Here is a 24,843-nt window from a genome sequence, read left to right as displayed (position 1 = left end):
CCATTCAACAACGGTAGAAATAAAAATGAAAAAGTCCTGCCGGATCACTCTGTAACATTTAACCAAGCAGTTAAGATCAGCATAATGAAGTCGGTCTGGCTTCAACAAATGGCCCACTTAAAGTAAAGTGCCAACAAAGGACCTGTAGTGAGGTCCACCTTTAACAGGAAGCTTGAAAAGAGAATTAAAGCACTTTGGTGAAGTTAAGGTTGCAATTAAATATTTTTTTTATACAACAAACTTAAAAGATCTTAAAAGAAGTTTTAGTTTTCAATTGTATAAGCAGTTACACAATGATTACTGCTTACATTCATCAGTAAGTGTGTGAAAAACCTCAAAATATTATAAGTTTTAGATTTTAACTTTAAACTTTCAGTAAATTAACTGTGGAGAAACATGGAAACAGCTCAGGTATAACTAATATTGAGTCTCCTTAGAAGAAATTCTTCAATTACTAAACATGCCAAAGTACCATCAAAGTGCAAAACATGTTTTATTACTTATTTCCAACTCTGTTTCATTTGCTAGTAAAGAGCAACATTTCCTCCTGCTTCTCTAACGCATTTCCAAATCTTAGCCAGAATATTCCAACATTTCTCTTGACCACAATCTGTAAACTGTGCAGCATTTTTTATAGCATATTTAGTAATCAAGGATGTTTAAGCTGTGGATATTTCAAAATGATTGCTTCAAAGACAAAGTAAGGATTTCAAGGATCTCCTACTGAGAACACACTGGTAAGCAGATATTTCCCAACATCTGTATTTAGGGAAGCCACTGTTGCATTATAGTTTCATGAACTATAAAACGTTCAAAGATTGACCAAAAATTTAAATAAAATCAACAAAGAAAACCATGTTAATCCGAACAAATACAAAAAAAAACGTGAACAAGTTGATAACCTGAACAGATAATAGGAAAAAGTTGATCATGAGCTCAAGCCTGAAGAATAAATGACTTCTTATTATGACTTTCCACTGTCAGATGAGGCGAACATCTTCTGACTCAGAGCGAAGATTTGAGCTTCTTGCGGAGTGCGGATGTATGAATCAATTTCACTGTCAGAGATTTCCTCATCACCGGTGACAATCAGCTCAGGTCGCTCCGCTCTCTTCCTCTTAGGGCGATTCACACATGGCGGAGCAAACAGCACCCTCTTCCTCCAGTCCGGTGCTTGGTCCTGGCTATGAGAGTCACTTTCCTCTGGAACTGGAGTTTCATCTCCATCTCCTACTTGTGGTTCCCTCTCCTCATTTGAACATTGCTGTTCCATAGAAGCATCTGGAGTCTGATCTACACAGTCAGAACTTTGGGAGGGAGGTTTCTCCCCTGCTGATGGGTTTCCACATGTGATCTGAGAATCCGCCTGCAAAGAGACCTCGTGTGCTCTGAGAGCCCTCCTAAGTAAGGCGTACCTGTGCTGCAGAATGTCCCCCACATGTTGAATAATGTTATCGTGTGTTAACCTCTCCCTGATCCAGGGAATTTCTTTACCTAGTTTACAGAGGACCTCCTTTAACTCCGATATTCGTTTCGAAGCGGGATTGTGCTTTTGCACTTTGGCGATGTTACAGAATTTGTCTAGTGATAACTTGAGACGATCCTTGTTTGGGTTCAAGGACTGCCATGCCAAATACACCGCCGACATCATGATTGGCAACGGCCTCCGGCCAGTCACAATCCAGGAGTCTGCGGCCAGCTCCACCAGGGCCATGGCTTGTTTGGTCAAAGCCTTGGAGTCCTCAGCGAATTCTTCGCGAACTTGGGACGGGCTTAGCTTGTACCTTGTTGAACACAAAAAAAAAGTATTCAAATTTTTTCAAGTTTTAAGAGATAAAAGGTGACCAGAGCCGAAAATCTATAAAATGTTATACATATACATGTTATTAGAGGTGGGTGCAATTCATCGATGTGTCGATGCATCGCGATGCGTCACGTGACGATTTGGAATCGATTAATTAAAAAAAAAAAAAAAAAAAAAAAAAAAATGTAATAATTTTTTTATTTATTTTTTTTTAAGTTATCCTATCCAGATTCCAGACTGAATAAGCTGCTGCATTTCTTATTGTTCACTTGAAATATGGCAGATATGTTGACACTAAATACATTTGATGGAATATCTGGTTTACTTGAATTAATGAACTCATTAAATCCAGGGCTTGACCGTTTTCAGTGTTTTCCGCCAATAGAGGGCGCTCTCATGCAAGTGCAGCTTTCCCTGGTCAAAGTTAAGTCAAAGAGCAAATGTTTACAGTCATAAAATAAATTATTTTGTCTCTTTGAAAAATACATGTACAATGTTCAAAAAACCTTGTTATTTACTTAATGAGTGTTGTTAGAGGAACTGAGTTAATTGATTGGCTATTTATTTACAAATGTAGCCACAGATGAAGACAAAATCAATCTTGTATGGAAAAAAGCATTAAAAATCGAAGAATCGAAGCTCCAATAATCGAAATCGAATCGAATCGTGAGGTACCCTTGTTTGCACACCCCTACATGTTATACATTTTTCTAACAAAGGATTATCAGAATGTAAGGTGTCGTTTGCATTAATCAGAAAAAAATATTTTTTTTATCCCGTGTGAAAAGTGTCAGTCTCAAATGTATTTATTTTTTTAGATGAGAGACCTCCAGAGAAAACTCAGGGCACTTACTCCTGACAATGACCTTCCATGATATCAGTGATGTTAGTGGTGGGAGCCTGGATGTCGAGACTCTTGACCATCTGTTGATGAACCGCTCCCACCAGAGCCTGGTCAGCACTGAGCAGGCAGCTGATGGTTCCCATGGTAATGGGCCAGTTGAGCTGTCTGCAGCTAACAAGGACGCAGCAACCAGCAAGAACTTCTTTCTTCTCGAGGCTCACTCTGATAAAATCCTCATGCTCGTAGGCCTGCTTGAAATATTTTGACGCCAGCTCCTCAATTTCGCTGCGGACCCTTAAAAGCCGGCCTATTTCTTTCACTCGCTCGAGACCTTCAAGCATAAAACAAAGGCAGACGATATGGACACATACACGCATTATTCAGGCTTCTATTTGACATGCAGGAAGGAAGAGCTCACCTTTTATTAGGTTTGCACATAATTGTTTTGCCACGGCCGTGGTTCTTCTGTAGCTGACGTCTGTCAAGAGGACACAGAAAGACAGAATTTACCCAAATGGAAAAGACAAACACCCTCACCCTGCCATTTCTTTATTTCTAATTCATTTCCCTTCAGGGATGAATCAAGTATTTTTGAACTGAACAACGGGACAGCATTTTGCCCTGTGGGAAATGTAATTTAAAGGCTGCCAATTCTATAATTAAGTTAAAATGATTATTGCGGTCAGTAGGTTTCATTATTTTTTGTTCAGTTACCATGAAATTTGAACGGGAACCCAGTATAAATTTACAAGATTGCAGATTAATACTTGTGTACTTTAGAAGAAGTAGACAATTTATTATACTTTAGTATACTTGTTTTCCTTTAAACATCATTACTCTTGGTAACATCTGTCATCATTACACCTTGGTCCCAAAACTGAAGTGCTTCATGAAGTGTTCCCAGGTTCCTTATGATAGTTAAATGCACGTTTGATCATAATATGCAGCTTGAAAGCTAAATATATAAACTGAAAAAACTTGCTCGGCGAGACAGTTAAGGGTTATAAAACTGTGTGAAAGACAAAGGTTGCCCCCCCCCAAAACAATCACCCTTTACTATACAGTTTAGTATACTACTTAGTTTGGTCACCATTTTCTGGCGTTATCCGAATATGATGCACTGGATGTACAACCAGAAAAGTGTTTTATTTGTATGACAGCAATAATTTCATTCTGCTGGGTTCACTTCACATTGCGCTAGACACAACTTTCTGACGTGACCATGGAGTGATCTGGAGAACTTTATGGTTAGATTTGTGATATTTCTTTTTTGATATTTGGTTTTGTGCAAATCTAGGGGTAATGGAAATGCGCCTACATTTGGCCCACTCTTCCTTCCAATGATCCTTCAGTGCATTGAGCTTTGGGTGCATTCATTCATTGCTTTAGGAAGGTCCCACCACAGCATTACAATCAAGCTGACATCTGGACATTAACTGGGTTATTCAGCCATTCTGCTGTAGAGTTACTGGCATGTTTGTGATTATTTTCCTGTTACATGACCCATTATACGCCAAGCTGTCTGATACATCTGAGAGAGAAATGGGGCTGGATGATATTAGACAAACATGTGATATGTAATATTAGTTTTGGAAATTCCAATGACTTGCCTTTGTGGTTTTGCTGTTAAAAAATAGAACCCAGACAGAAAAGTACTATATAGACACACACATACACACAAAAACAAACAATTATTTATCCAATATGGTTCAATCAAAAAAGAAAAAAAATGGAAAGAAAAATGAGGGGGCAGAATTGCATATCAGATAAGAATGGGAAAACATTCCTCACCTACAACTCCAGCAACTGATCTCCTCACTTCCCAGATATTTACAGGCAGTTAAGAGGAGATGCGACTCAATAATAATAATGATAATAATCAATGTTATTTATTTAGCGCTTTTAAAAGATCTCAAAGACGCAACAATGGTAAACATTGCCATATTCCAACTTTTTTTTAGATATGCAGTTGCCATCAAATTTACAATTATGGTTGTGTTTTTACATCCTGGTATGGTGCTCAAAGGAAGGGAAAAAAAATCCTAATAATCCATGATTATTTTGGATAATAGTGGAATAATTATTCTCCAATTAGGTTGGAGAATTATCATAAAAGACTAAATACAATTTTAGACAAAATAAGGATGAAGGACAACATAGCAATAGAGATGCTCACATAATCCCGTCCACATTTAGGAGTCAGAAACACCAGTGTGACCTCAATATTATTTAAATAAATAAATGAATACTGCACACAGAAAGGTGAAATAAATAGTCTACAGTCAGGTGAAATATATACCTGAAATGTAGACATCATTTAGAACATAAGCCAGGCTATGTGGCAAAATAATAATATTTTTTCTAATTTTTGTGATAGTTGGGTGCAAGAGTTGAAATCAGTTAAAATTTAATTAATGGCACAGTCCTATGTCCTCATACATAGATGTCCAAACCCACAAATAAAGATATAATTATTGACTTTGCATGACTGAGATGGCTCTCAATCGACATTCATTTATTTTTTACTCCAACAGCAGCCAATGAATATTTGAATAAAAAGCTTGGTTTAGTTTCTGCAAAAACGTTCATGGATGCTCTGAACAAGTTGGTTGCAAGTTTTCTGCCTATTTATTTAACGTTTATAATCAGTCCTTCATAGACTGTGCATCTAAGCAGCTGTGTCTGTAACGTTATCTAACAATAGTAGTTTACCAAATACATAGTTTTCCCCCATTCTTACTGTCTGACCGCCCCTTAGATGTTGTTAAGAGAGTACGGTATTTGTGTCACATCATAAATGAGGATCTTTGTGATGATGATGACATCCAGCGTGAGTGCTGTAAGCTCGATGCTCAGGCCAATATGCTTGCCCGTAGATTCCATATGTGCACAGCTGATGTTAAAGTAAATCTATTCAGAGCCTATTGTACACCTCTTTACACAGCTCGCCTTTGGTGTAATTATACCACCGCCAAGCTAAAGAAGTTGCAGGTAGCATATAATGATGTGTTCAGGATCCTCCTAAAGCCTGATTTATGGTTCCGCGTTAAAACGACGGCGTACCCCACTCCGTAGGCTCTGCGTTGGTGTAACGCGGAACCATAAATCAGCCTTTAAGCGTCCAAGATGGACAAGTGCAGGCACTTTATTTGTTGATTGTTATGTCCCCACCTTCCATGCTCTGCTGAGGAATTTCACGTTTAAATTTATGTGTGGACTCCATGAGTAAGAAAATTGTCTATTAACTGCACTCACTAACATCAAACGGAGTGATACAAGGTATACACATCTGGACTATGGAAACATTGTAACAGATGTTTGCATGTATTTTAATGCGTGACCTGTAATTTGTCTGTAATAAAGTATTCATATAGCGCTGGTAAATGAAAGCGGACCAAAGGAGAGAACCAGGTGTGCTGTGGTTAGGGTTGCCACCTTTCAGAAATAGAAATAAGGGACACCCCGATTTCAGCAGAGCAGGCGCCAAAAAAGGAACATCCCCTAAACTTCTAAACTGCATAGAAATGTATTTATTTGATATGAAAAAACAAAACGCTTTGATTTAAAGTTTAAAGTGCTTTAATAGCGTTGAACTTGCATGACTGTACAGACAGCCAACCATACTAGCAACTGAGCCTCCTATGCTATGTTTGCTATGTTTTACGACACCGTGGTGGCATCAGCCATTTTTTATGGAGTGGTCTGCTGGGGCAGCAACATCACAGCTGCAGACATAAGGAGGCTGGACAAAACCATCAAAAGGGCCGGCTCTGTCGTGGGCTGCTCTCTGGACACAGTGCAGGTGGTGGGAGAGAGGAGGATGACAGCTAAGCTGTCATCCATGATGGAGAAGGACTCCCACCCCATGAAGGACACCTTCATAGCGCTGGAGAGCTCCTTCAGCGACAGGCTCCTTCACCCTAAATGTGTAAAGGAGCGCCGCCGCTACAGAAGGTCCTTCCTCCCTGCAGCTGTGAGACTACACAACCAGCACTGCTCACAGTAGACCACATACAACCTGACAATAAATATACATAAGGGAAATAATGTGCAATATCTTTCACTCACTGCAACGTGCAATTATGTAAATATCCATCTGTAAATATCTGTCAGTTATCTTTTTATATACTAGTATTTCTTATTATTTACCTTTCTTCTTATTATTATTATTGTATACCAGTTTACTGTTTATAGTGTGTTATTATTATTACTGTGTTATTACTTTTTCTATTGATGCCTCTTGTTTTTGCACTATCCCCTTTGCTGCTGTAAACTGCAAATTTCCCCTCTGTGGGACTATTAAAGGTTTATCTTATCTTAGCTTATGTCCACATCAATCAGGATGTATAATATAGCTACAGGTGACGAATATGGTGTAAAAGTTAATTTATTTCAATAATTCAACTTAAAAGGTGAAACTAATACATGTATATTACATAGTCTCATTACAGGCAAAGTAAGATATGTTAAGCCTTTATTTGTTTAATTTTGATGATTGAATTGTTTAATGATTTCATAATATATTCTAATTTTTTGAGATTTTTTATTTGGGGTTTTCATAAACTGTGAGCCATAATCACGAAAATTATAACAAATAAAGGCTTGAAATAACTCACTTTGCATGTAGTGGGAAATAATATATTTGTTTCACCTTAAGTTGAATGAAAAGACAAATTAAGTTTTTAATTTAATTAAATCAAATTTTCAGACAGTCACCTGTATATTATCACATAAATAAATAAGAGCATAATGTGTGTCTGTATTCTGTATCGGAACGCAACTTTTAATTCCTAATTACGGAACAATTCCGTATTTGAAGGACGGGTGCGCCCCTGGCTGTGTACCTGAGCCTCCGGCGGGGTCCTGGGCCAGCACCACCGCGGACTCCACGGAGCCGCAGTCCGCGCACACCTGCTGCTGCTCGGCGTACAGCTCATCCTGCACGATGTTGGCCGAGCCGCAGCTCGCACACCGCTGACCCGCACCGGACATGATCACCCACAACACCGCTAGCACGACGGGACGGGTCGCGGACGACTGGAAATTATAATATATTAGTTAATGTAGTGGAGATCCATGGTTGCACCGCTGCATCAGATCCTCAAAACACCAACAAACGTTTGAAACCGGTCATGGAGGGCCACTAAAATATGTCCGAGTAGATACAAGAGGAGGAGATGGTTCCGCTTGGTAGATTTGGTCATCTGATATTAAAAATGTACTTTATGAAATTGATAATCTATTCTTAAATGTAACTGGAAATTATAATATATCAGTTAATTTAGTGGAGACGTTTGTTGCACCGCCGCATCAGATTCTCAGAACACCAACAAACAATTGTAACCGGTCATGGAGGCCCACTAAAATATGTCCGAGTAGATACAAGGGAAGGAGATGGTTATGCTTGGTAGATTTGGTCATCTGATATTAAAAAATCTATTCTTAAATGTAACTTTTGACATACTATAAACGCTAAGATTTTATTAATGGAATGTAGCTGCAGGGAAACCCCTTTTATAACGCTCAAAGTGGTGATTGTGAACTGTAAGCTATTAGAGGACGATCTTGGCAATTTAAGAGTATTCAAAAAAACGCAGTCGCTTTTTTATCTGGCATATAAATGACTATGAATATAGTTGTTTATATGTCCCCCACTAATATACATACAAATGTACACGTTTACTAAAGTCTGAATTTTCTATTTTATTTATCCCAGAATTCATCTTATTGCTGTATTAAAATTTAGGACATCAAATAAAATCTAAAATCTTTAAATGAAAGGTTTTCTTTCAAAATTAGTTTTGGTTACCAACACTAGATTTTACATAACAGTTTTCTGTGGGAAAGTTCATGTTTTCCTTAGTGGAAAACTAACACAACCATATTACAAGACTGATGTAAATGAAAATTGGGCTTTGTTCCAAATAACTCAATATATTTTCCTTGTTCCCATTTATAAAGTGTAAACAAACCCCCACCTAAAAATCAATTTACTCTAATTTCTGAACAAACTCAGAAGCCCGAGCTTGGTTTATCCAATTTTCACAATTCTATTTTGAAATGTAGGTAGTCATTATCTCATTTGAACTCCTTGCATTCGAAATCTCTTTAAAATTCATCAAGTATTTGTTACATTACAAGAACAACTTAAACATTTCATTGTGATCCAATCAGAGTGAGATGGGAAACAGTACTAAAGGAAACAGCAAGGGAAAAAAAAGAATATACTTAAGTTTCATTTAATTTCAGAAATACAACACAACAATTAAAGCATTTATCTCAGAATGTTACATTAATTCCATGTTGTACAATTCATTTTATTTGTGTAAACTATTTAAAGTGCTTTTTCAAAGGTTAGCAGAAATATCTTCAAAATTCTGGATGATATAGAAAAATCATGAAAGTGCATAAGTGAGTGAGTAAGGCAGTTTTCCATACATATCTACACATAAACAAAAAAAAGTATGGATTACAGTATTTTGCCATAGAATACAATAAGCTCAAAATGCTAAACATGAAAAGAAATGAATATGTATATGAAAGACATCCTTACAGAGTCTCACACAAAGAAAATATTCCACAAATTTAAGCAAAAGGGATATGATGCTCAACCTAAAAAAGGTTTTAGCAGAAACTACTGCTGTCTGGTTTATCTTTTTCTTGCCCGTCATTATTCATGTCAACTTTAAATCTAAGCAAGTCCATAGCCTGTTGATTAAATTCAGGGTTCTCAACGAGAGTGAAATTGAAATTTCTCAAAAGGGAACTGTAGTGATTAAAGTCAGAAAACAACAATCTGAACTGTGCAGAAAGAATAAAGTCAGCACCCTGAATCCACTTAAGCAGCCTTCTTTATGGGGCTCAAAGACATGAGGATACTTGGCTGCTCTTCAATGACCCGCACCAGTAAGTTGTCAATGTACTGCTCCAGCTCTGCTATCTTTTTATTTCTCTCGAGGAGCTTGGTTTCCTGTTTCAACACCAGGCAGATTAGTTCCTCTTTAGTCAGCTGAGAGTACGGCCCGATCACCCCAGTGTCATTAACCTGTGAGGGGCAAAAACATGTGGCACTCAGCAAAAGATCAAACATGCAGTCCCTAGTAAGTAAAACAAAAGGAAACATTAAAATCCCACTGGTTCATTTCTTTTTGTAAATCTTCATACTGACAATGGTTTTAGTCAAAGTGAGAATGATTATTTGGGTTATTCAAAGATACCTTTGTTTTATCTTGACTTCCGATGATGTGTCCAGTGGATTTGCTATCATTTCCTCCTTGAACAGAGGCACACTGATCAAGAGGATTGAGGGGTTTTACAGGTTGCAGCCTGCAACAACAAAAGATTAGTTCATGACAAAGTGTTGATGCCCAAGGGCATTATAGACACTTGTTTCTGTAGAAATCAGAAACTCATTTACTAATTGCTCATCACATTAACCAAAATCATTAGCTCAACACTCATGTGGAAAACAATAATGGAAGTGTAGGAATGATAAAAGAAGTGAAGGATATTCCACCAAATTGATTCTGTATTAGAAGTGTGTGCTATAATTCTCCTTTATTTGTTTTATAAAAAGGAATTATACACAAGTTTAGTTCTTTTAGGAATTTCTGTTGAGTCTTACCTGCGTGGACTTGTAGGACGCCCCTCATCCTTCACACCTGCCACTGTGATAGTCTGCACTCTTATCTGCTGAGACTGTCGTTTTGGACCGTCATGGACATCTACATATGTTATGTTCTCTGGTTGCAAGTCATATCTGTTGTTTGGTCCAGTCCCTGGTGTATCACCTTTACTGTGGCGTCTAGCTCCGTTTTGATTGACTGAAGTGCCAGAAGTGGCGTCAGTCTTGGCGGGAGGTGGAGGAGCAGGGGCTATCTTCAAAGATTTGACTTTTACTTGAGAAGCAGCATCTTTGTCGACAGATTGTGACTTAGGTGGAGGCCAGCATACTGGACCAGAAACAGATGGGTCATTGTCAGATGCAAGCTCAGTCTCATCTTCATCTTCAAATGGGTTTAAGCCATAAACAGTATGGACTTGTTTTGCCACCGTGACACCTTGGTGGGAAATCTTGGCAGATGTTTTTGACTCGGACGACGGCTGCTGCTCTCCAACAGAACCAGGTCTGGATGGTGCAGGACGTTTAGTGTGTTTGGCTGTTACTTTGGTTGTGTTATTTTGTGGCACACTCTGGGTGTTCTTTGCACCTGTGGGAGGCTTATTCATTGGTGTGATAAGCACCGAGCACTGAGGAAGACAATTGTCAGTTTTGACATCTTTGTCTTTACTTTGCAGCCGATGTTGTACCTGCACATCCTGTTCCTTCCCTCTCTGCCTTTCAGTTTGATTCAATCTGGGAGGCAGAGGAGCTGGTCTCTTCTCCCGTTGAGTTCCAACCAGGTCTTTTTGATCACTGGAAACAGCATCTCTTCCCTCTGATGGAACAACCGACTGACATCTGGAAAAGAGACCCAGAGTAAATAAGATGTGGGTATGCTAAGGCTTTTAATTGAAGGTTATGTCATTATGATGTCAAAATAGAAGCAAAAGATTTAATTCATATCCAAGAAATGCTTTACTGGTACGAAATGATCTAAAAGAAGTTGGCAAGGATGTTAAATAAATATGAAAATCTAGTGCCACAAATCCTGTGAGATGATACTTCAGAGCAACCAGAGGGGAATGCAGATCCGTCCGCACAAACAGACACACACTACACAGAGGTCTCTCCAAATCATTGTCTAAATATTGGTTTTGCCTTCTTACGCAACATATCAAAGCATAAACTTTTAGTTTTATTTTAAGAGGTTTCACAAGGTATATGGCATCTAAAATGTAGAAATAACATACATTTTTGGCGCTTTTGCATTAGTCTCACTTCTCCCCGGTTCTACCCGCTAGGGCCCCATTTTGCGCTTTCGCACTAGGGCTGAGACGTGTAGAGCCGCTCCAAGTCGATACTTTTTTCTGTAACCATTTCAGCCAGGTTCTTTGCGGGCTGAGAAGGGACTATTTCTGACGTCACCACCTCCTCGCCACCGATTGGTCGGGGGGCGGGGCCGTCACCACCCTCCTCGCCTCTGATTGGTCGGGGGCGGGGCCGTCAGACGTTTGAATCAGGAAGCGGGAGTCAGAGCGAGGCGACTCGCGGCTCGCAGCGATTTTATTATAAAGCGCAAAACGTCTGTTTGGTGATCCAACTCTGAGGTGCAGATGTTCATAAACCTGGTGGCTGAGAAGAAAAAATTTAAAAAGGGATGCAGACGGGCTGTTTTACTCTCAGCCGCTCCTGGCTCCAGCTGATTTCTGATCAGCGGCGACATGAACAAAGCGGTTGCGCAATCGAGTACGTCACAGCAGCTTCACCCAAACCTGCCCGCTTCTCCCCTGGCAATGCGAAAACACACGGGTGGAACCGTGCCGTACCGCGCCGAGCGGAGCAGGGCTGAACCGATACTAGTGCAAAAGTGGCATTTGAAGAAAGTACCTCAACTATGTTGCCAAAAAAAAGACAAAAACATAAGAGGCCTCAGAACCAGGTGTAAACCACTTTCCAACACTCCCTACACCCTGCTCACGTTCAGACAAATGCTACAAAACTGATAGGATGGTGCTTCATAATGCAGATGAATAGTAATCCTTTACTAAATATCAAGGCAACTAAAGACTTTTTGAAGGCAAATATATTGAATATATGAATCCACCCATCCAACTGAAATCATTTGAAAAAGATCTATTGGGTGTTTTGAGAAGATTGTGTATTCTACATTTTGAAATATTTTTTGCCAGTTACCTGTTTCAGCCGAATAGATTGCATTTTTTGGATTCAAGGAGTTTTTATTGTCATTCCAGCACATGTTAGACATGACATGGAATTAAATTTCTTTCCCTGGTCCCAGAGCAAGCCCCAACAAAAAGAAAAGTGTATATACTGCAATACAATAAAATAAAATAAATAAATAGAAAAAATATTCAAACAGGGAAAAACAGCAGGATGACACTGACATGGCATCAGTGATAATAAAGTGGCAGTTATGGGGGGAGGGGTGGGGGTTAGCAGGAGCTACAGGGGTCTCACAGCTTCAGGAAAGAAGCTGTTCCTAACTCTAGAGGTCCTGCTTTTAGTTACTGATGGCAGGAAGGTCAAGTGAGTGGTTATTTTGTACTCTTTGTTCCCACCATGCATCTACCATGAGGCCCGACTGTGTACACTAGTGCAAGCAGAAATGCACACGAGGACAAAGCCATGCAACTTTTATGCAGTGTCGGTTTTGGTAGCATTGAAAAAAAAGAGAAGTGCTGGGAAGAACTACTGCAATGTTGTCACAGACTGAACAACAATAGATAAAAGGACATTCAGATACACTTTGTACATGTAAATGACCCCTCAAATTTAGCAACAGCACTTCCTTCACTGGTCCGATGCTGATAAGATAAGGCACGCAATATTGTAGTCTCCCTTTAAATCCATTCCGAAAACTCCTCCAGCATTTAAAAGATCTTACAACTGCTGAATAATTTCACGCTGCATTTTGTGCTGACGTTCAAGATCTCCAGAAAGTTCAATCCTACTGCCTTTATTGATCACATGACTTCACAAACAGTCATGTGGATCTAGTCAAATAGCTCAATAGCAGGTAAACTTTTGCATTTTCAATTCCCCCAAAAGTTTCCTGATATTTCCTCTGCTCTCAACAGCACTCTAGCTCACGTTACTAATTAGAGTTGAGCAGGGAAACATGAACCAGTGGGTAAATGTATCGATCCACTGTATCGTGGCAACTGCATTTGTACTGGGAGAGGCACATTAGAAGTTGAGATACCATCCATCCATCCCCAAGTATTCCCATTTAGGCTCACAGGGATTGGAATCTATCCCAGCTCTATTTAGATCCTACACAGGTCACCAGTCCATTGCATGGGAGACAACAAATTTATTAAAAAAAAAAAAAAAAAAAATGTAGCCTGTCAAAGTGAAATTTCGGGATATAACGGCAGAGACATCAAAGTAACCAAGGTTTAAATGATTTAGGATGCATTTTGATGGTTCGGGTATCACTTAGCTTTATTAGCCTGTATTGGTAAACCTTTTTTCTTCTTCTCTCTTCTCTGGGGCAATTTGAGCCTTATGTTTTCTTTTAAAAAGGGAGGTCTGTCACTACCTTATTTGAGTCCCTACCCTATTTGAGTCACACATGCGCAGTCGCGTCCAACATCGTCGGCCATCTTGGAAAGCAAAATACGGCAACACCACTTGGACAAACTATATACATAAAAATAAATGGAAAAAAAGGCCAACCCCTGTGATTATTTTATATATATTACACTGTTTATTTATATATATATATATATATATATATATATATATATATATATATATACACACACACACACACACACACACACACACTACTCACAATAAGTTAGGGCAATTGTGAGAGACTATTTTTATTGTCTAAATTTTTGGGGTAATATTAAACTAATGAAAATGGTGTTTCTTCTCATTAATCATTAGTAATATTAAAGGCAACTTTTACTTATTTCATTAAAATTCATACCAAATAGGAAAAGCAATCAAGTACTGTAAATAATAATATCCCTAACTTATTGTGAGTACGGTAGTTTTTTTTATAATAAACTTTATTTAACATATCAAAAGTACAAAATTCCTTTGAGGAAACATTTGTTTGCAACTGAAACATAACACGTTCACAACACACTGAATACGTATACCTATACATTTTTTCCCAGATAATCTTCTAAGATTAAATAAAAAAAATAAAATAAAATAATCAAAAAATAAAATAATCACAGGGGTTGACATTTCAACAAAAGTGTTTAAGCGTAGCAAGATTGTAACTTAGACTGATTTTCTTTTGATAGTACCTTTATAGATGTTATATTATTTTTTATTTCGTTTTTATAACATACTATGGAGGGTTTGCCTTTTTTTTCCCATTTATTTTTATGTATATAGTTTGTCCAAGTGGTGTTGCCGTATTTTGCTTTCCAAGATGGCCGACGATGTTGGACGCGACTGCGCATGTGTGACTCAAATCGGGTAGGGACTCAAATCAGGTAGCGACAAGGTCCACCTCAGTATTTGTAACCCTCCAACAGGAGCCAACTGTGCACCTTTCTTTCTGACTTCAGCTGTGTGATTACCAGTCTCCCTGTGACTGTAGCTGCATGATCCCCCGTCCCTCTGCACTGTGCAGTGGCTTTAGCTCCACAGTTTGTCATATCTCTCACTGACATCAGCTATCGAGTTATGGTGAAAAATGTCATTTGTGTAGTGATGTGTAAAAATTAACCGCTATACTGAATTGATGTGTTTCTGACTTGAACTGACCTTTGCTTAACAGCTTCCACTTTAGCTGTGTGATTGTGGGGTTCAGAAGGAAAGTTGGGAATGTCCTCAGAGGGCTGATGTGAAAGGTTCTCATGGAACAGATGTGTGGGGGGGACTTCTCCAGGACTGCTCACACTGGATTTCTTTGCTGCAGTTCTCTGTTCATTTTTTTGATTTTCTATCTCGTTTCCTTCTGTGAATGTTTCCAACTTGTTCTCCGGCTTCCTTGTCTGCTCTCCCTCCCTCTTAATTATCTCCTCTTCCTCAATCCTCTTTTCTTGTCCCCCCAGTCTTCTCACTTCTACTACTCCCTCATTTTCTTCCATTTCCTTTATTGCCCTCTGGTCTTCCTCCTGTCTCTTCTCCTTCCTAATCCTTTCCTGCTCTTTCCTTTGAATCCTCTCATTTTCCTCATTCCTTCTCCTTTCTTCTTGTATCATTTCCTCTCCCCTCCTAATTTTTTCCTCTTCCTCAATTCTCCTCTTTTCTTCTTCTTCTTTTAGTTTCCTGGTTTCCTCCATCAATCTGTCCCTTTCTTCCTTTTCCTTTCTGACCCTCTCTGCTTCCTTCTGTCTCCTCACCTCTTCATTAAGTCTCTCTTCTTCCTCCCTCTGCCTCTTCTGTTCTGCTTCCTGCTTTCTGATGAGCTCCATCTCAGCCTCTTTTTGCCTCCTTTCCTCCTCCTTTCTTTGTTGTTCTTCAAGCCTCCTTTCTTCTTCTAACTTCTTCTCTTCTTCCTTTAATCTCCTTTCCTCTGCTAATTTATACTCTTGTCTTTGCCTCTCTTGAGCCTTCTCCTCTTCCTCTTCTCTCCTAATCCTCTCTTCTTCCTTCTGCCTCTTTTGTTGTGCTTCCTGCTTTCTGATGAGCTCCATCTCAGCATCTTTTTGCCTCCTTTCCTCCTCTCTTTGTTGTTCTTCAAGTCTCCTTTCTTCTTCTTCTAACTTCCTCTCTTCCTCTTCCTTTAATTTCCTTTCCTCTGCTAATTTACGCTCTTCTTGTCTTTGCCTCTCTTCTTCCTCCCTCTGCCTCTTTTGTTCTGCTTCCTGCTTTCTCATGAGCTCCACCTCAGCCTCTTTTTGCCTCCTTTCCTCCTTTCTTTGTTCTTCAAGCCTCCTTTCTTCTTCTAACTTCCTCTCTTCTTCCTTTAATTTCCTTTCCTCTGCTAATTTACGCTCTTCTTGTCTTTGCCTCTCTTGAGCCTTTTCCTCTTCTTCTTCTCTCCTAATCCTCTCTTCTTCCTCCCTCTGCCTCTTTTGTTCTGCTTCCTGCTTTCTCATGAGCTCTACCTCAGCCTCTTTTTGCCTCCTTTCCTCCTCCTTTCTTTGTTCTTCAAGCCTCCTTTCTTCTTCTAACTCCCTTTCTTCCTTTAATCTCCTTTCCTCTGCTAATTTACACTCTTGTCTTTGCCTCTCTTGAGCCCTCTCCTCTTCCTCTTCTCTCCTAATCCTCTCTTCTTCCTCCCTCTGCCTCTTTTTTTCCTCCTCAACTTTTGCTCGTTGTTCCTCTTGCCTCTTTTCTTCTGCCAATCTTTGCTCTTGTTCTCTCCTGACCCTCTCCTCTCTCTCCCTTTCCTTCATAATCCTTTCCTCTTCCCCTCTTTTAGCTTCCTCTTCTTGTCTCATCTTTTCCTTAGTCAATAACTCAAGCTCCTCTTGTTGTCTCTTTAGAGCCTCTTCCCTCTCTTTATTCTTCATTTCCTCCTGCATCCTGTTTCTTTCTTGTTCTTCCCTTCTTGATTCATTAACATCCTCTTTTATACTTTCACCATTCACTTCCTCCTCATCCTCCTCTTCTTCTTCTTCTTCCATCCAGGGTGAATACTGCCTCACAGCTTTTAGTGACTCCACAGATGGAGGAGAGCTTTCAGGGACATCCTCGACTGATCCGTGTCCTGAACTGGCCAGACTGAAGTTGGAGCCAGCGCGAGAGGTCCGAGGTGGCGGCTCTTCACAGTAAACATGGCTTCCGTTAATGCACAAGTTACTCTGCTCTGCAGGAACCGGTTTTTGATGACCCAGTGATGAATCCTTGTTGCCTGAACTGCCGGAGCGTTTATGGATCATAAACTTGAACTTTTTTCCTGAAAGCAAGAGAGAAAATTAGCATCTATGCAATAAGACAAAAAAAGGCAAAGAAGAAGAATAAAACAAAGAAAAGTGCTGACCCTCAGAGGACTCTATGTTTAGACCAGATGATTGGCTGCCACTCAGTGAGGGGTTTTTCGCAGGCAGGACAGACATGGACTGAGACTTGTTTCTCTGCAGGTTGGACTTTGGAGAAAACAAAGACTTAATCTTGTGTTTCTTGGATTTGCCATCCTTGCCTGCTGCTCCCTCGGCGTTTCCATCTCCCTCCTCCTCACTGTCCGTGATAACCTGAGGGAAAGACTGTACACTGGACGTCGAGTCCGATTCCTTTTTCTTGCCACGTACTTTGTCTTTGAACTTGCCAAGGCGAGAACGAGATTTCCCAGCAGCAGAGAGATCAAACATGCTGGCGGTCATGTTGTTCCTCATAAACTGGATGTCCAGAAGAACCTCTCCTCGGTCTTTGTCTGGCTTTCCAGTCTTGTCAAGTAACTTAAACCATCTGTTAAAGAGAGGCACATTATTATACATGACTCAGGACATGACCCAGACATCTGCAAACAGATGAAGCATTCTTTAAACATCAGATAATACAGCAGCTATATTTACCTTTGGTATTATAGTGTCAACTGTGTTACTTCATGAAAATACTGTTTTTATATTCACCATGGACCTTAATCTTAAAACCTCCAATAACAAGATGGCAATCAGCAAGCTCTATTAATGTTCATTATACTCTAAATGTTTCAGACAAATTACAGTCAATTCGGTCTGGTTTATTGTTTATTGGATCCCCATTAGTTGTCACTAGAGGTGGGTGCAATTCATCGATGTGTCGATGCATCGCAATGCGTCACGTGACGATATGGAATCGATAAAAAAAAAAAAATAATAATAATTTTTTTAATTAAAGTTATCTTATCCAGATTCCAGACTGAATAAGCTGCTGAATTTCTTATTGTTAACTTGAAATATGGCAGATATGTTTACACTAAATAAATTTGATGGGATATCTTGTTTACTTGAATTAATGAACTCATTAAATCCAGGGCTTGACCGTTTTCAGTTTTTTCCGCCAATAGAGGGCGCTCTCATGCAAGTGCAGCTTTCCCTGGTCAAAGTTAAGTAAGTCAAAGAGCAAATGTTTACATAGTCATAAAATAAATTCTTTTGTGTCTTTGAAAAATACATGTCAAATGTTCAAACAACCTTGTTATTTACTTAATGAGTGTTGTTAGAGGAACTGAGTTAATTGATTGGCTATTTATTTACAAATTTAGCCACAGATGAAGACAAAATCAATCTTTTATGAAAAAAAGCATTAAAAATCACAATAATCGAATCGACAATCGTTATAATCGAAGAATCGAAGCTCCAATAATCGAAATCGAATCGTGAGGTACCCTTGTTTGCACACCCCTAGTTGTCACCATGGTGACGACTATTCTTCCTGGGGTGCCTAAAAAGCAATACAAATAACTGGTTATGCTTAATCCATGCATGTTTCTCTGTGAAAGCTGCGATTCTTCCCTTTGCGAATGGAAAGTGACTTAGTGGAAGCTTGGATGTTTTTGGAGGGTTTGATGATCTAAAATGACCGTCTCTGGCCTCTGATGTGTGGAATCTATGAGTGGTGGTGTTTAACTTGCTGCACAGTTCAAGCAGTGTAGTTCTGCTGGTGTGATTTCTACCCTGACTTAGTCTTGCAGAGTTATACTAAGCTCTCTGTTTGCCATAGAGATTTTAACCTGCTGCTGCTGTTTGTTTTTTATTTTAGAAGATTACCCTTTACTACTCCCAGACCTTAAATTAGTCTGGTTCATTGCAAAACAACCCTCCCCTGATCCCTTTTCATACTAGGTCAAAGGGTTGTCTAAGAGTCTCATATTTAAAATATAGACAAAACTTTTAAATGGACAAATGTCCACTGATAGCAGGCAGCAGGAGCCTTGCACTGGTTTTGTACCAGTGTCAGGGTCCAGTGCTGACTGGAGGGTCTCGGAAGAAAAGAAAAAAAAAAAAAAAAAACAGTCAGCATAAAAAGTGCCTAAGTGGCAGAAATTGGAGGTCAGCGCACCACCAAGAAAAACAACTCCAACTGAAATCTGGATGTTAGGCGAAATGAGGAAATGAGGAAGGGACATTGTGTGTACGTGCATGCATTTGTGTGTAAAGATCTGCGGGTTTAGCTTCTTTTTTTTTTCCTGCCTTTTGTTATGCTCTGGCAACATGGTCTAAAATGTTTTATTATGTAAATTGGTATGGTGCACACAAACACACATGCCCATTACTGTTTAGGAAGTAACTCCCTGAGATGCCATTGATGAAAACTGTCTGGTGTAAGTTTTGTCGTGAGATTCACCCTCCTCCTTTGCCCTTCCTCCCCCCTTAAGAATGCTTCAGATGTGTAGCAAACAAATTAAGGAGATGAAACTGCCTTTTCCTGGAATTTGCAAAATGGTTCACTGATGTCATAGCACCCCTGTCTCCGTCTTACTGATGAGCAACAGGATGTGATTAGCAAATGTTAGGTCTGAGCATAAATGTTTCACTGTTAAGCTTCAGGAGTTGCCCGATTTGTATGTTCCGTCTCCCCTGAACTTTATCTAAAAAACAATGCTTGCAGATATTTGCTTAAATCACAACCCCAAAAAAATGCACTATAGTGTTTCCCAACCCTGGTCCTCAAGCCCCCCCTGTCCTGCATGTTTTAGATGCTACCCTGCTTCAGCACACCGTGATACAAGTACCTCATCAACAGAGTTGTGCAGACCTTGGTGAGAAGCTAATGAGAACCATTAATTAGAATTAGGTGTGTTGGTGCAGGGAAACATCTAAGGGTGCTTTCACACCTGTGGCCCGTTTTTTTTGTTCCGTTTCAGGGGCTGAATCGATACAGTTGTTCCGTTTCTCGTTCGTGGGGTTTGTGTTCACAAGGCAAACGTCTGTACCGTTTCAAAGCTGATAACAAATTCCATGCGCTAACCAGCTGCTCTCTGATTGGTCAAATGAACCCGGAAGGAGTTTCCTCTTCCGCACCCCGGGAAAAACAACACGCCCCTTTCAGCGCAGCACAGACTGCAGCCGTTGGATTTGGCTGATTTATGGTTCCGCGTTACACCAACGTAGCACCTACGGCGTAAAGTACGATATAGGCACTGCGTCGATTTAACGCGGAACCATAAATCAGGCTTATGCGCTCGGCGCAGAGCGGAGCCCGGCAGTGGACGAGAGGCCGCCTGCCGCAGCCGGGTTTGCGCTGCTGTTCAATTCGGGCAGGGTTTGCGCTGCGCAGACCCTGCCCAAATTGAACATTGTTTAATTTCATACAATGTTTAATTTGTGCCGTGCTGGGACGACATCTCGGCATGTCCAATAGGAGAGAAGGTGGTGGAGGCTGCACCGACTCTCCTTGCGCCGCGGTCGCACATACACAATGAATGGAGTTGTGTCGGTTGCTGTGTGGATTATGTTCTCACTACAAATAAAAAAAATGAACCGTTTCAGGTCTCGATTGGAATCGGGCCGAGACCACCTCTCCTAGGTGATCTCGGATCGCTTGTTTTGTACCGTTTCAGAGCGCGATTGCTGTGTTCACATATACCAAACGTTCCGATCTTTAGGGGGAAACGTTCCCTGTATCGGAACAACTGCTTGAAACGGTACAGGTGTGAAAGCACCCTAAAACATGCAGGACTGGGGGGGCTCGAGGACCAGGGTTGGGAAACACTGCAGTAGACGATTATATTTATATATATATATATATATATATATATAGTCAAAGTACAGTGATGGATTTGACCCACAGCTTTAATGCAGTAATACAAGCCACAAACAAGTTGAAAATAGAAGAAGTAAGATACTTCATTTTAATCAGAAGGGAAGTTGCAAAAGTGTTGGGCGTTAGCTGGTACAAGCACAATACATTGTGCCTGAGGTAGAACTTATACCGGCCATCATTTAACAAAGTCTCTGTAAGGAAGATGCTCTGCAACTAATCTCACAGCTCAGTGAACGTTAGAAAGTCTGCTGGACAGACAGAACCAAATGAGAATAATGACTCAACAATTTATGTACCCCCCCCCACACACACACACATAACTTTCTGCAGACACACATCCTTCCTTGTCAAGGCTGAGCTACTGATAACACAATAGCCCCCAGTGACTTCAGGCTTTTCTTATCAGAAAAACGCAGCCGTGAGGGAGAACAGCTGAATGTGTAAAACATCTCTGAAGTGATAATGTCCAAGGACCAAAACCGGCCAAAGTTAGTCAAGCTCCTGAGTCAGAAAAGTCAAAGAAAGCAAAATGAAGAGCTGTCGTGCAAAAGAAACCGGGCGAATAAGAGTATTATAGAAAGAAACAAGAGTTCATGTTTTTTTCACCCATATGTTTTCTTTTTGGTGCATTTGTTGCTTAAATCCACTTTATTACTAGTGTAATTCAGATTATTTTTCATTAAATAATATTTGGACATTAAAACAAGGTTGAAATGACACAATGTAGAAGCCACGTGGCTTTCCGTTTGTCTTTTTCCTGGTCATTACCAACTTATATGATTGTCTTTTCAAGGACTGCATGTTCAAAAGTAGAAAAGCCTATCGGTTATTCAAAAACAACGAAAGCACCTGTCAGTTGATGTGTGCGATGCTCATAAAACAGTGGTTTCAGTCTGAAAAACTGACCTCGGTTAACTTTTTCTGTTGCCATCACAGTTTGTTTTGCTTTGATAAGATGGTCAGGAATGTGAGGCCAAAGCTGGACTGAAACCTCAGACGCAACGTGTGCTCGCCAAGCTCACAGAAAGATCAACACGGCCCAGCATTTACCAACGCCAGATTCTGATTTTACAAAAATAAAGAAGTCAAAGATGTCCTCAGAGTAGTTTTTAAATGCATGAACATTCTCATAGCTTGGAAGACCGTCTCATCTCTGAATAGCAATTGCAAGGTGCAAGAAAAGCCAACCAAACGTAAAAGTCATACTTGTTCAAATATGCAACACAGAGCTAGGGAACACCAGACAGAACATCCTTTTTCAGAGCAGAACAGAAGTAGATATCAGAACTCAGAGGAAGAACTGTATGACAATTGTATTTGTCATTGCCTGTAAATAAATAAAAAAGGAGCTAATTTCAGTATGTACATTTTACTTTAGCTTTGTATTTTCACCTTGGGTTGCAACAAAATCTGCTCTTTTTAGAATGCTCATTATTTAAAAAAGGATTAGTAATAATCAAATGTACACTGTTGTGTGATGAATAGATATGAAAAGCAATGAACTGCGACCACAAAAATCACACCTTGCTGTGCATGCAAGTCATCAAACAGGGTGGACCAGCAATACGTGAGAGGGCCAGGCAGGCAAAGTGTGTGTGCACATGTGGGGTAAAAGGCTGATATTGCATGCAAGATTTTGGATTAATCCCATCACACTTTAGAGGATTAAAACATCCAACAAATACCTTCTTATTATGCACCAGAACTGTAATCGTCTTCAAATTTAAAAATGTATATCTGCTCAGGAGGAATGAGGTAAATCACCATTATAATTAATAGATGCAAGAAAAATAAAGAAAAACTAGATTGTTGGGCTCCTCTGGATATGATGTGTAGGAAATAATTTGAGTTCAACTACCTTTGGTGACTGCTGGATGCTTTATTTCCTACCAGTAATGTTTAAATCATCAGGTGAATTTATTTCTTGTTGACACGATCAGTTAGCAAAAGTGAATATTTTAACTGGCTGCATTCATTTCCCTAATGCTGCTTGGCATTCTCAAGGGCTGCTGCCGAGGAAACAAATCCCTTAAGCTGCGGTGGTGCAAGTGGGCAACGTTCATAAATCAAACCCTCCAGAGCAGGTCTGTGCAGTGATGCACGGCTGCATGCACGCTCCAGTAGCTCACATCAGTATAGAAAGCTTTCAAGTAGTACTTTGAAAAATAATCCTCACTTTATGAATGCATTAAAAGAAAGAACATACAGTCCTCTGTTTTCACACATGCAGCATAACTTGGCAACGATTTTTGGATTGTTTACTTTGAATAGTAGAGTTCTATTCTGAAATACCACAAAAAGGTGCAGTATGACCGATGTGACTGCAGTCCAGATGAAATCTGAGTAACTTATCATTCAATGTACTTCTCATACTTGTGAGGAGAAACCAGGTCTCATCTGAATACAATTCTATTAACTTTGTCTTCAGGGAGGACAAAGAGTCTAAAAGGATAAGATGTCTGAATGCTCAAAATATTTTTTAAATCTTATCTTTGGGGCAATGAAGTCATGATAACCTTGCAGGAGTGTTAATTAACAGTTGAATACTTAAAAAATAGTCTAAAACTCAAGTAGCAGGATGAGTTTCATTACCTTGGATTAGGGCTGGGCGATATATCGAGATTTTAATATATATCGATATATTTTCAAACGCGATATGGTACGAGACAATAGTTTATATCGAGATTTTTTTTTTTTTATGATTTTGATATAGCTTATTTTGTGACAAATTGACGTGAATGTTTTATTTGAGATTTGCACAAATGTTTTGTTATTTGCACAACTGTCAACCTCAGTGGAAAAGTCTGCCTGTTACTGTCTACATTGTATTAATTTCACAGTGTATTTTAATTTAATTGTTATGCAGGAAAGGGATATTTATTTTATTCAAGAAGCATTTTTATTATGCAGGCAGTCTATTTTTATTTCATTTGTTTTATACATTTTGATATTGTGCAGACCTCTGTTAATAAAGGTACCCGTGTGACATTTGGCACGAGGCTTTGTATTAAAACTGACTGTTTTTTTAAGGGTTTGCCTCAGAAAAAATGAAGCTAACAGAGATGCTATGCTATAATGCTTTGGGGGAAACCCCAATTATGGCACAGAAAAAATATCGAAATATATCGAGTATCGCCATTCAGCTAGAAAATATCGAGATATTACTTTTGGTCCATATCGCCCAGCCCTACCTTGGATACAAACTGCTCATATTTACAGTTATACCCCAATTTTAAAGTTATTGTAATATTTGGTCAACACTTTTGCAAACCAAGCAGAATTATTTAAAAAAAGTGGTGCATATCGATTTCATTTTAAGGGATTGTGCAGTTTTATCCTAGGTCAGTTACGGTGCGTGCACTCACTCCGTCTTGAGGCGGGTTTTGTCCTCACAGAGCTGCAGCAGGTTGATGACAGCCTGCCCCAGCAGCTTGTCTGGGCCTACCAGAGCCCGGTGCAGGACATGGACCCGCAGCGTGGAGCGCTCTGCGCCGCCTCCTCCGCCTCCCTGCTGGAGCAGCGGCAGGTCGAAGGTGGCCTCCTCCTTCCACACCGGGGCAACGCTCTTTTCCACCACAGACGTCTGGTACTTCTCCTTCCCCACTTGTATAACGGCATACGCATCGTTCGTGCCGCTTTTCCCCTTTATCCTAAGGCCTCTGGCTTGCAGAGCCGTTACCTGCACGCTTGGAGGACACCACTGCTGATCCACCAGGGACATGGTGAGCAGACGCCGTGACGGAGTTCAATCCCCCAAACACTATGCCGTTTAACAACAAGGGTTCTCCGCAGGACTCTGCACAGCAGCGCGGGAAAGTTTGCCGAGGAAACAGCTGAACTCAATACCAGCTGATTGGGCGTGGCCACACCGACAGGAGGGGTTTAGTTTAATCAAGTTACCGCTCATACCCACTACAACAGGTGCTTAGTACTTCTACGTGTTCATGCGGTGTACACATTCAGAATAAA

At 39.9% G+C, this 24,843-nt stretch overlaps 2 protein-coding genes across 3 annotated transcripts; both read right to left on the bottom strand.

Moving 5' to 3' along the window:
• Nucleotides 1-872: 872 nt before the first annotated feature.
• brf2 (BRF2 RNA polymerase III transcription initiation factor subunit) lies at nucleotides 873-7,715 on the bottom strand. The gene is made up of 4 exons (XM_061733387.1): nucleotides 7,493-7,715; nucleotides 3,067-3,126; nucleotides 2,658-2,979; nucleotides 873-1,784 (listed from the first exon to the last, which is right to left on the bottom strand). The coding sequence occupies exons 1-4, from the start codon at nucleotides 7,638-7,640 to the stop codon at nucleotides 965-967; spliced, it is 1,350 nt and encodes a 449-aa protein (XP_061589371.1). The 5' UTR covers nucleotides 7,641-7,715; the 3' UTR covers nucleotides 873-964.
• A 1,197-nt stretch (nucleotides 7,716-8,912) lies between these two features.
• On the bottom strand, nucleotides 8,913-24,693 carry rab11fip1b (RAB11 family interacting protein 1 (class I) b). 2 transcript variants are annotated; one of them, XM_061734217.1, is made up of 7 exons: nucleotides 24,240-24,693; nucleotides 17,171-17,595; nucleotides 15,943-17,086; nucleotides 15,004-15,723; nucleotides 10,273-11,109; nucleotides 9,866-9,974; nucleotides 8,913-9,693 (listed from the first exon to the last, which is right to left on the bottom strand). In XM_061734217.1, exons 1-7 carry the CDS (start codon nucleotides 24,593-24,595, stop codon nucleotides 9,487-9,489), a joined length of 3,798 nt encoding a protein of 1,265 aa, XP_061590201.1. In that variant the 5' UTR covers nucleotides 24,596-24,693; the 3' UTR covers nucleotides 8,913-9,486. The 2 variants fall into 2 exon arrangements, with proteins under 2 accessions (XP_061590201.1, XP_061590200.1); XM_061734216.1 differs by having other exon boundaries at nucleotides 15,004-17,086.
• Between the last annotated feature and the right edge of the window lie 150 nt (nucleotides 24,694-24,843).

This window comes from Cololabis saira, chromosome 11 (assembly GCF_033807715.1).
Source record: "Cololabis saira isolate AMF1-May2022 chromosome 11, fColSai1.1, whole genome shotgun sequence".
Taxonomy (NCBI): domain Eukaryota; kingdom Metazoa; phylum Chordata; class Actinopteri; order Beloniformes; family Belonidae; genus Cololabis; species Cololabis saira.
Note: the sequence above shows the minus strand (reverse complement) of the source record. Positions and strands in the feature narration are given on the sequence as shown.

Bases quoted from the DNA above. Each gene is read 5' to 3' on its own strand.
- rab11fip1b (XM_061734216.1), bottom strand. From the start codon at position 24,595: ATGTCCCTGGTGGATCAGCAGTGGTGTCCTCCAAGCGTGCAGGTAACG. The intron at 17,087-17,170 runs GTCAGCACTTTT...TCTTGCTTTCAG, and splicing joins AAACATAGAGTCCTCTGAGG to GAAAAAAGTTCAAGTTTATG. The intron at 9,975-10,272 runs GTAAGACTCAAC...TTGTTGTTGCAG, and splicing joins CGTCCTACAAGTCCACGCAG to GCTGCAACCTGTAAAACCCC.
- brf2 (XM_061733387.1), bottom strand. From the start codon at position 7,640: ATGTCCGGTGCGGGTCAGCGGTGTGCGAGCTGCGGCTCGGCCAACATC. The intron at 3,127-7,492 runs GTACACAGCCAG...TCCTCTTGACAG, and splicing joins GGACCCCGCCGGAGGCTCAG to ACGTCAGCTACAGAAGAACC. The intron at 2,980-3,066 runs GTGAGCTCTTCC...TTATGCTTGAAG, and splicing joins ATGTGCAAACCTAATAAAAG to GTCTCGAGCGAGTGAAAGAA.